Below are 12,427 nucleotides of genomic sequence, written 5' to 3'. Positions count from 1 at the left end.
CAACTTCTTTCTGACTGCAAGCTGAAGCCTTCTTCACAGGATGTTCTCATGATGGTGTGACAACATATCCAGCTATTGTCCCTGCAACCAGGTTTCATTTGAATCAAAAGTCTCTTCAGGTTCATGTAAGGGTTTCTCCTTGGGGAGTAAAAATTCACCAGTGAACAAAATAATCCAGATGATGTCACTGTGATGTGACATCACCTGGGTTATAACTCAAGCTTGAAAAGTTTATATTTGATCAACTTTTATAAGTAAATAAAGCAAAGCAGAAACTGTTATGAAATTAAAATGTGGGTATTTTGTATTTTCCTATGTGAGCCAATATTCTGAATCTCTTCAGGGATAAAAAAAAAATTGCATCAATTTATTCATTCATCAAATCCCATATAACAGTGGAAAGTTGGTATTCTATTTTATATTCATATTATTTATTTATATTAAATTTTATATTACTGGAAAGTAACTAGTTAATTAGTTAAAGTAACTACTGTTTCAGTCCAGCAGATGGCGACAAGACAAAAATACAATAGCCCATGTGGTGTATACCACAGATATATGACATTAAAGAAACACATTATGCCGTTACTTTTAACATGCAGGACATGCAGACTGCACACTAAAACACATGCTGTTGAAGTTTCAACATTTCAATACAATTTTCAAACATTTCCAATACGGTTACCACTATATACTGGAGCATTTGATTATATTATTTTAACGTCAGCCGATAAAATATGACAAGATAAACTTTATTAATCCTGAGGGGAAATTTCTAATCACATTAAAAACTTTTTGTCCATGTTGGCCTTAAATTTGAGTTTGAATTTTAAACCCTTACTAATGTTACAGTCATCATTTCATGCTCATTTTGTTTTAAATACTTAGTGCAGCTGTTAAATTATGTTATAATTTAAATTAAAGTTGTTTGGGATGCATTTTGCATCAGTAGTATTTAAATATTAAACATCAAAAAACTGACAAAATAGCCCAAATCTATACTTCTATCTGTGATGTGTTACTTTTAAAAGAAGAATACGTTTGAAACCAATGTTGTGACACATCTAATCCCCATTTCACTCTCTCCCAGATGTGTTCCCGGAGTGGGGACACATGATGAGTGTGTTTGTTGGGTGCTTATCTGGTTTAAGGATTTAGTCCATGAGAGCACTCAGCCTTGGGGATGGAACGTCAGACCGAGCTGTTTGCTTATCAGAGTCACTAGAACAACTTGTGTCTAAACCTTGTGCCATATGAAAAAGGGTGGGGTGGGGGCAGGGGGTGGGGGCTCTGATTGAAGGCAGACACAAATGCATGAGGGGCAAGATGAAAGATAACACAAGGGCATGTAGGAAGACCTCACTTTTAAAAAATTTTGCTCCACAGAAATTAGAACACAATATATTCAAGGATGTTCAATTATTCATGTTTGGGGAACCTCCCCAAGTCCTTTCACTTCTCATCCAACTAGACTAACAAGACCTTCACCATATTACCAAGAGGCTACACAGATCAGAACCAAAGCAGTGGAATGACTTCGGTCAGATGATTACCACAGATTGTGAAGGGGAGCGTTTATAGTCCACCAGCAGGGGGCATCCACACACACGTTTTGAATGGATGCCCTTGGAGTGGCTAGCTGATATGAGACGTGGCAGGAGGAACATAGTACATGCAGTACACAGCAGAGCCCAGGGGGAGGGTTTTGAATGTTTTCTAACCCACAAATAGCACACAACACAAAAGAGGACCTTCATTCATCATGCAACATCACACACAGTCCTTCAGTTTGAGCAACCACAGCAGGAAGACACCCTGTCACCACCACTATCTGTTCATACCATCACTTTGTATAATAAAAAAGCAGAGTGCTCAAGTAAAGATGTTACTTACATCCTCAATGGTTTATTATTTTGGTTTATTTCTAGAGCCAATAAGGCTCCTGATATGTAAAGTTTGCTAAAACAAATGAACACATTTGTCTTGAACACTAATAAATCAGTATCACAGTCACAAAATGGTGTAATAATTCAGCTTATGTCATGTATCCTTAAACTATCCAAGGCCTAAATTACAAACTGAGGATAAGTGAGGTTTTGTGAGGACATTAAAATACGACCTCTGCCCACCCCCCCCGTGACTCTTCTTTCTTCTGGCTCCAGCTGAAGAAGACCCTGGGATAACCTTGAGCTTGCAATAACTAGGGGGAGTTATAATCCACTGCTACATTTCTTGATCTGACAGCAAATCATTTGCCTCATCCCCATAGAGAAACATATAAGCCGCTGCACTTGATCCACCCCCAACACACACACACGCACACACACGCACACACACGCACACACACACACACACACACACACACACACACACACACCCTCACACACACACACACACACACACACACACACACACACACACACACACACACACACATATACTCCCTGTCAACCTCTCTTGACAACAATTAAGACATTTGCCTCATGTGGTACACAAATCTGTCACAATTAGCATGGAGACAATGGGAGGCTCTTGCATTAGTGTTCAGATGTTTAGGTTTGTTGGAAATTAAACCCCAGGGGAAGGTTGCGTTTGATTGAGTGGGAATTTTGGGTGGGAAGGCTGGTGGAAAGTGGCGTGGCTCTCCAGGGAAATCTGACAAATGGAAACATATTGCGAGAATTCCCAAAGCAAAAATTTACATCAAGCACCGGCAGAATAAAACTGCTCAAATGTGTTTATTGCTGCAGTCACGAGGTTTTAAAGATGTTGGGAGTTAATGGAGCTGAAGCCTTCTAAGGTGTGAGAGAACACTTTTATCATCACATGGCAACAGAACTCGTTCTTGTCCTGACTTTTATATTGTACTGTCAGGGGCAAAATGCTGTATCAGAGGCTTTTCCAATTTCAAGTGATTCCTGCGTATTACTGAATGTTGTCAAGAGACAGGTTAGTATAACGATATGGAGTTACTTTTCAATCATTCCAACCATTTAAAGATAATGAGGAGTTGTCTTTTCACATTATGATTTAACTTCTGTTTCCTTCTGATAAAACACTGAAGTTAAAAAGGTTTATATGTTATAACTACTGGTAAAGATTAATAAATAAAAAATGAAAACAATCCAAATGCTCCTGCTCTTATTGGTCCGTACTGAGCTTTACAAATCCACAGCTTCCCTACTTCTCCATATAAACTATGAAATGAGGAGAATTAACATCTGTTTTCGTCCTCATAGATGGGTTAATGCAACCAAAGATAGCACCCATGCCTCTGATTAGCCCATCATCCTTGAAGGTTTATTGTAGGTCAGTGTGATTGCTCTGAGAATTAAACCTGACTGTGACACAGCTTAGCACATCATTCATCAGAACGCACCACAACGCATAACTGCTCAAATGGGTTGGCGGGGAGGAGTCATTATTATTTAGCATCAAAATGCTGTCCATCAGCATATGAATTTCAAGGTTTGCTGAGAAATAAATGAATATTTTTTTAACACTGTTCCCTGTAATGCTGGCCCACTGATTGATGATGCAATTCAGTACTTAAGTTGCAATTAAATTTTGTTAGCACTTCTGCTGCAACACGTTCAAGGCTCTTTGACATAGAGAACCAATTAGTGAGTATGTTGTGCTGTATGATATAGTGTTTAAAACAGGTTCATCAACTTCAACTTCAAGTACTGGTGTTTTCAATATAGGTCACAGTCCACCATTCATGTGTTGCACAGTGGCTAGAAAATGAAAATACTCACAGTACAAGCTTGTCTGCACCATGTTTGTGTGTAGAGAGATCCTTGTTTCTTCGTGTCAGTGTGGCTCCAGCAGCCAGGGTGAGTTATCAGCCTCTGTTAATGTGGTATGACAGAGTGTGACCGCAGGGGCACGGGCTCTGTCTGCAGTGGGAGAGAAGAGGGGACAGCACCAGCATGGTTCCTAATAGATGGTCACACCTTTTAGACCATGCAAGAGGAGATATGAAATACAAGCATCTGTGCCAGTGTGCGTGTGTTTAAAGTGTGTGACTTAGTGCCTGTAAGTGCTTTAAGGTTCCTGAATCAGAAAAAGTAAATGGTAATTACTGTTCAGGAGTTCAGTGAGTCAGTCACTGGCTGCCTCATTACTGGGGTGGAACATCTCATTAAACTGTGGTGGAAGCATTTGTTGTATTTGACTGAGGTGTATGTTTGTTTCATCACAGGGGCCAGATATGATCATCGAGATATTATAACAGCCAATAACACATTGCACAAATACCTTTGTTTAATGGCAATTTTTAAAATGTTACTTAGAGCTGCATCGTTCAATAATTGCATGTTAACAGTGAATTACCTGACTATATGTAATGTGAAAGAGATCACCTGAAGTGATTAAGCCATAGACAGTTATTTGATTCTGCAGTTTCCCACTACCTGTCCAGCAGAAATGGCAAACACACACAGTTAGAGACTAACTGCTGAACAGAGTGAAGCATTTAGCAGCTAAAGACCCTGATATTATTCTCAGGAGTTGAAAGGAGAGCAAGTGTTGTATATTAAATATCACATGGCCACAAACATTATTTACACATCCAGCCAGCAGGAAGCAACATTTGCACCATTTGATCTGGTGCTAATATAAAAAATAATTACTTGAGCTTTAATGGCCCCAGAAACATTACTGATCCCCAAATAAGGGAAAGGACCTTGTAGCTTTGTCAGCTTTCAGGGGTCATATGTGTGTGTATGGGATTATATATATTACTACATCATATCACCTCATTTATGGATGTGACATATAATTTGATAATTCAATTATAAACCTTTGAGGAGAAAGTCGCATTACCTCTTAGCAAAATGAAATCAGTAAATTTTTCACGGCCCTCATTGATGAGAGCATGTGGAATCGTCTTTTGTGTGCGTGTGTGTGATCACAGATGAGAGGAATGGATAAATACAGCAGGTCTTGCATCATCTGAGGACAGAGACAGCTCAGGGGGAGGCCAGCCTTGGACCACAGGAGTCCAGCCTGTTAAGCATGCTGCTGAGCGGCTGCTGGATGTACCTTTGTTTGTCATGAAATTTTCACGGATAATTGGATGTTATGAAGATTAATGTGCATTAGTTTTACAGAGCCACAGGGGAACAGCTTCCAGAGGCTGTCTGCGGCCTCTTTAGTGGAAGCTTGTAATAGAAATGGCTTGATTGATCCTCTAATTGTGATTTCTTTCTTTCATTTAATCATTCAGATCTCACCAATGTGAACCAATACCATCTGTACAGTGCTTTTATATGCTCCAGGGATGATCAGTAGTTTAACTTCACAATAATTTACTATAAATGGTTCCAATTAGAGAAGGCATAGGGGTGATTTTAATTGTATGTTTCACTTTCATTACTATTATTTCTTTATGTAGACTTATATTAGTTATTATTTATATAATATTTTCTATAATTAATATACCTCTACAGACCATGTGCCTCTGCTGTATTGCTTTTCTAGGTTTTTATCATGTACATTTTTATTTAGTGTATCTTAACTCAAATTTATGGAGCTTTCATGCTGGGCATGAAGAAATTCAGGAAATATGAAGTGAAGGTGTATTAAAGATTCTATTAAAATTTTGTGCAAGAACTAAAAAACTTTATTAGGGTAATGCAAAGCAGGGGAACCTAAATAACTGAGAAAGGCTCATAGAACGTGCTGTATTTATGGTTGAGAATGTAGATAGTTAAGCAATTCACTACTTTTAACCACAAATCTCCTATTTTGATGATTAGGCAGATTGTTAGATACAGTATACTCTCTGCATACAAGCTCCCAGCAAAAAGGGTTATTTTCCTGGTCAATCTGAATTCTGTGAGCAAGCAAGAACATTTGGAAAAATGCAGTTTACATTTTCTGTTTAATTTCCACCCTAATTGGCTTTCGTGTTGGGCCTGTCATTTAGATTAAAACAGATTACATTCAGTCTTGCTGCAGGCTCCAATCTGTACTCCCCCTACCCACACACATACAAACACACACACACACACACACACCCTCACACACACACACACACACACACACACAGACATACACACAGGCACACACAGAGCTCCACAGTGGTATGAAATATTTAAACTTAAGCTCCAGTTTAGGAGGTGCAATTACAGGCAGAAGGCTGACAATAGAGGTCATGGAGGGCATACACCCTGCCAGCATCCACACTCCCTCTCACATACTTGATTTAATGCTGAACATACTCTAGATCTGTTTTCATCATCACATGTACATTTTTCATTTGAAGACCTGCCAAATCAAATACATAACCTAACAGTGTCTGATCTGTGAGTTCAGCAGGTATCACATATAGGTGTAGTATTCAGTTTGATATATATTAATGTTGACTAAATTATTCACCATTTTCCAGGCTCATTAATGATTTACAGTGTTGTGTGTTGAATTATTTTGTTAAAAAGGGCCAAATGAATAAAAAATAACTAAATAACAAAACTGTGGTTGCTAGACTTTGCCCATTAGGGGTTTAACTTTGCAAAAAAAAGTTTATTTCTTTCAAAACCTTACTTGAAATTCAGGTTTGTGAATTTTCAAGGTGAATAGAGATAGAGAGAAAACTATGAGGTTGAAAAGGAAGCAGCTTATACACAAACTCTGTATGACAGTGTGATATAAATGTGTTGTTATGTTCTGTGCGCTTCTTTCTCTCTCCTGTTTTGTAACACTAGTGGACCTTCTGCCCTCTCAACCATCAAATATTCAGATGGACTCCGCTCCTGCTCTGCAACTCAGGACACCTGAGTGCACTGATCTGAGACCAGTTGCGCCAACAACATTGCACTATCCATTTACTCCCAAGAAGCAGCAACAACAACAGAAGGGCTCTGACATGTAAATAATTAATAAAGATCACCTTTTCATCACTGATACTGCTCACAGGTCACTAAGAGAAGAAGTCTAAGTAGAGGTTCTGCTGAGATAATAACGTAATAACGTCAAACTCAGAATTCCAGACCATACGATTAAATCTTTCTTCTATAACTACAAGATTTTTCTGCAGCATCAGTGTGCAGCAGCTTTACTCTAAATATCAAAATTGACATAATGATGTTTTTTCACTGGGTTAGAAACAGGCCATCAACGTTATCTCAAGGTCTACTTATCAGAGTTGTCAGAGCATTCAGTTGCATCTCAGAGTCCTCATCAGCAGATAGTTGTCAGCAGTAACTTACTGTGTTTGGAACACAACTTCGTATCTTATTGTTTTAGTAGAGTAACATTTATTTACCATGGATGCAATTTTGTTTTTTTCACATTTACAGAGCCTTACAGCAATGACTATTTTTCAAACTGGGAATTTAAAAAAGGCTTTACTAACTTCTCCAATATTTTTGTATCTTTCATAACCTTGTTTTACCATTATTACCACTTTATTATCATTTTACAACTTTCTTACCATTATTTCTCCTTTGAGCTCTGTTTTGGTCTGAAAATATCTGGTCCTTTAACTTCCAAATTCTAAGCATCTGATTCTTCTTATCTTTCTATATTTTCCTATTTTTATTTTTTATTATTGAAAGTGGTGAGAATAAACCCAAACAGTAAAGTTGTATGTAAAAACAAAAACAACAACAACAGCAAAAAACCAAACAAAGTTAAACCAGGCTAAAAATGTTGATACAAAGTATAACAGTCTTATACAAACTCTGGTTATCACTGAGGCAGATTAATCCTGTCACACAGAGCACTTTCTTTATGCATTGTTCTTCATGTTCAGTAAAAATAATAATCTACACCATAAAACAGAAAGATCATCATTGGGATTTTACCTCTGTAGCTTAATGTCAACATAAACAAAAGGTAAATTTCTTTTTTACATCTGACCCTTACCAATCCTTACCCACATTGTCATGGGGTAATCCACCCTCTACCTATAATTGGATAAAAAGACAGACCCAGAGGAGAGCTATTACTTAGTTGGATCAAATGTGACCTATGACCTCTTTGCCAGCTGGCCACCAGCACACAGGCAGTGAAGAGGATGAGTGGGCCGACAGCATGCAAATGTGGTTCAGTGAAGTTTTCCACTGCTTTAGGACATCTGAGCAAAGATGAAATGAGAGAATCCAGGAACTTTACACTAGTAAACAATCCCAAGATCCTAGGCTGATTGACTGATGATCAATATGACTTACATATTGACCAAAGTGTGACATCTCAATCTTAGGTCAATGCTCCACCTGCTCACAGAAATTCGATTATTTATGCAAATTAAATGTATTTATTTTGAACCAGCATTATAAGCACAGCATGCTAAGGCTTTACCTTGCACTGTAACAAATATATTGTTACATACAGTTTGACCTTCAAAGCCACAAAGGATACTGACAGACAAATATAGTGATGAAAGTGTAAAATAAAGTAAAACAAGAAGCATATGTTTTAAAGATTATGACAGATCTTTTGCATGACAGGATTTACAATAAGGATGCTGATGAAGGCTCTGAGAGTAAAATGGCAAAAAGGCCTTTTCACCACTGAGAAGAAGTACATCACCTGAACATATTCTAATCCATTTGAAATCTATGTGAAAGCAGCATGTAGCATTGAACCATAATGGCACGGAGTGTTTTGAGGATCTTTATAGATTGTGCCAGAACTGATGAGAAACTATCTGCACACTTCTACCTTCCAGGCTTTACTCTTACATCTGTATAAAATGATAACCAGTCAGAGACTTTACACTAAAATGTACCAGAAAAACAGTTGCGTATTTGAAATGTGAATTCCTTCAGTAGTGACAGTGGATGAAATGGACCGAGGAGTTGTAGGATGCTGCGGCTGCAGGGCAGCAGATGGCGCCGCTGCGCCGTCCTGTGGATCCCGTTTGGCACAGAGACGCGTCCACGTTGTTCCCACTGTCTGCTTTCGCTCCAGGTCCCCTCCCTCACTCTTTCTCTCTCTCTCTCTCGGCTTACAGTATACACCTATCTATCTTCCACAAGCATCAGCAGTCTCTCCGTCAGTCTCCGCGATACGAGCGCTACTACGGCGCAAAGCATGGCACCTCTGCGCTCCCAAGAACCGGTCTACGCTGCTGCGCACCTCTGCTTCTTTCTGTTGACCGCCTCGGCCTGGATGGCACAGCCAGGACCTGTGTGCTGTGACAGCGGAGCTTTGAACCGACGTGGCGGGATGAACCGTGCGTTTGACATGGGCGGCGGTGACGAAAGCTCACCGCCGAGCTTAACGAGTCGCCGTGACGAGGAAGCCGTCGGCACGGGGGGCTCACCCCGCTACAGGAGAGCACTGTCCCAGGAAAAACAAATGTCCCTGCTCAGCAGCTCGTTCGTGCTCAAAGGGGATGCGACCCACAACCAGGCGATGGTCCACTGGACTGGAGAGAACAGCAGCGTAAGTAGCCTATCCCCTCCTCGTCCCGTCCCGTCACGATCCACTGGTTCAGGCACCATCCCCACCACACTGCTCTTTGTCACCTTCCACCATCCATCACTCCCATCACACCATACACTACCAGAAACAAGTTATTGTTGCAATAGCAGGCTGCCTCTGCAGACGCACACCGCGCGTCTCTCAGAGAGGAAGAGGAACGGTGTGGTTTTTACGCATCCAGGTGGTACACTTGTACGCGCGTGGATGTTATCAAGCACCAGGCTTTGTTGAAACAGCAAGACTTCTAAATGTTTCCATGCAGGGTCTACACAGATAGATGTATACACAGCTTCGTCCAGACTTCAATTACATCACATAATGCCCAAGGGTCATTGTGTTCACACTGCGCTGCGCAGGAAAACCATCCGAAGTGAAACTCACGATTATCTGTGTTCTTTGTGTGAGCTTCCTCTTATTTAACTGCACTACAATCAGCAAATGTGTCATTTAATCCGGGAACCCCTTTAATATTCAATTAGTCAACCTACTTTGACAGGTTCTATAACAAGCAGGAATGCTACTGGTTATGATAACATTCAGAAGTCAAGCGCACGCTCCTGTAAGCGCACGGCTCCAGTGTGGAGACGAGGCACTAAACACACAGCTTGGTGCTGGATTTAGTCACATGAAGTCATGACTAAATAAATGATGGAGCCTTGTTATTTATGGTTTCAAATGCAGCTTATATGAAAATGGATGTAGAAGCTTACTTTTGATATCTAAATAAGACGTCTACCTAAATAGTGGCACTGGTGTAGATTTCAGATGGATGCAGAGTTATCACAACAATAAGTCCCACTGGGCTTGAACAATGATGTCAGCTGGGACAAAATGAACATTTGATACATCCCCAGTCATTGCTAGCTTTCCAGAGACACTGAATTGAACTTCAGAAGGTATATTTTATGGACTTTTAAGTAATTCCACTGTAGCTGAAACAACATAAAGTATGATAAGGTCACTGTATATATATGACTGATATTTCCTCAGGGGCTGGTCAAGTGAGATCAGCTCCACTATGTAAACAAGAGCAGTCTTTGTGATGACTATCAACAGACACCCCAGGGATTTGAGTGGTGGTGTCTGGTAGGGACATCACTTACAATCAGAGCCTTTTGTGCCACTGTAACACATTGCTATTTTGCTGGCAGAAACAGAAATAACATGATGTACAGTATTTCATTCAAATTTGCAGGAGTTTCATGACACATTTGGTGGTAAATAATATGAATGGTGACATTTGCAGGTTAACATTCAGCTTATTGGATTATGACAGAGGTGAAAGAGGCTGAATTTATAGCTGCTACAGGCACTTTCACATGCTAGTGGATGTGAAGTTGAGTTTTAGTAGCCAGAAATCTTATTAACTTGTGCAGTGTGTCCACGTTTACTGCATGAGAGAGGTGGAGGATCTGAAATATTTAAACCATTAAATAAATGTTTTGGTGTTTCTATTAACCCACAAAGGACCTTGCTGCTTTAAGGATGAACAGAAAGTAAAAAAATTCCTAACTCATTGTGTTAGGATATTTATCTATAATGAGTCTGCAGATATTGGGAAGAAGCCATTTTTGTAGTCTAGCCCTCAAACCTTTCAGTTGGAATGTCCTATTGCCTTGGCTGATGCACCAGCTGACACAGTGTACAAATATTAATAAATGATGTTTTTCACTTTTTTGTTTACATTTACATAGTTGTGGTTTGTAAATGGTTTAATAAATTGTCATTTTAGCCTTATGGAAGAGTCATAAAAGCTAGCCTGCAAACCTGGCACTGACTGCTACTACATGCTAAGTTTCAGACAGCAAGAGTAAAATTCCATCTTTTTGGTAATTACCATTTTGATTGAATGAGTACACAATGGATACTTACTGCTTTTAGTAAACATTTATTTTCATGTCATTTCAGATCTTAAACTCCTGTTCCAAATCCTCTCAAACAAAGTGCCCTGAAGTCACTGCTGAAAACAGGGCACTGTAATTCAATAATGACTTGTAGGCTTCTAGTACTTTGGCATTTAAGACTGGGCATTTAAATAATAAAATAAAATTGACATTTTCCCAGTGGACTTCTTAGTCTCTATGGCCTCTTGTTTTATTTTTTAATGGCGTCCAGGGGGCTCCTAATGCTCATGCTCTGCCAGGCGGAGCAACTTTGAGTTTGACTTATCCTCAATAAACTTGGCATGAGTACATATTCTGAAAGGTCGATGAAACCAAGTTCATCCCAGCCTAATAAACACAGACAAATGGTGACATTCAATTTCCCTAAGGGTGACATTTATGAGTGGACCACAGATTGATGGGTGGGAAAATTAATTTCTACCTCCTCTCTTGTTTCATCATTTCATTCTTGAGTCTTGGAGTTTCCAAATTTAAGTTACTGATGAGACGGTAAACAGTGCCATCACACCTTTCTCGACGATGTGTTGTCAGAGACGTAATACAGACAAACCTGAATATTGTCATTTTTCTAAAAAAACATGGTTTTGTCTTTCTTTTAAGGTTAGCTGCATGTAATATGTCTGCGTGTAATATCAGTATGTTTGTGTTCCGGCTGAAAACTATCACTTACAAGGCTGCAAAGTGTTTTGACAAGAGGATGAATTGTTCATCTAGCTGCATAGTAAAAGAGCTGTTATTGAAAACAGCTCTTTGTGTACTGTCCTGTGTCCCTGTCACGCTGATGGTGACAGTCACTTTACTTTGACAAGCCTTGATTGGTCTATTGATGGCTTTGAGTATAAAGAGCTTTACATCAGGAATCCTCCAGAGGTGTCTTTGAAGTGTAGAGATAGCTGTTTAAATGTGTGTGTGTCTGAAAAAGGAGGTGTGTTAGAGCATGAGTGTGTGGAGGCAAATTAAAACATAAGTGGAATCTAGATTAAAATACAATAAGTGCATCAGTAAAATCCTGCTCAGGTTTCAGAATTTCAATCATCAAAGAAAAAAAAAATCCAATAATAAGGAGGTCAAAGGTCACAACCACAACT

At 39.4% G+C, this 12,427-nt stretch overlaps 1 protein-coding gene across 6 annotated transcripts in view; it reads left to right on the top strand.

The window, feature by feature from the left end:
* The first annotated feature begins 8,941 nt into the window (after positions 1 to 8,941).
* Positions 8,942 to 12,427, top strand: part of sorcs2 (sortilin-related VPS10 domain containing receptor 2) — a 316,012-nt gene continuing 312,526 nt past the window's right edge. For 3 of the 6 annotated variants that reach the window (XM_026297825.2, XM_026297806.2, XM_026297784.2), the window contains exon 1: positions 8,942 to 9,396. In XM_026297825.2, coding sequence (XP_026153610.1) covers positions 9,043 to 9,396 — 354 coding nt within the window. In that variant the 5' untranslated portion in view covers positions 8,942 to 9,042. The remainder of the gene's footprint in view (positions 9,397 to 12,427) is intronic. The other 3 variants (XM_026297816.2, XM_026297798.2, XM_026297791.2) reach the window with 1 other exon arrangement.

The sequence above is a fragment of the Mastacembelus armatus genome, chromosome 18 (assembly GCF_900324485.2).
Source record: "Mastacembelus armatus chromosome 18, fMasArm1.2, whole genome shotgun sequence".
Taxonomy (NCBI): Eukaryota; Metazoa; Chordata; class Actinopteri; order Synbranchiformes; family Mastacembelidae; genus Mastacembelus; species Mastacembelus armatus.
The sequence above is the reverse complement of the archived record's forward strand: the minus strand, read 5'-3'. Positions and strand labels throughout refer to the sequence as shown.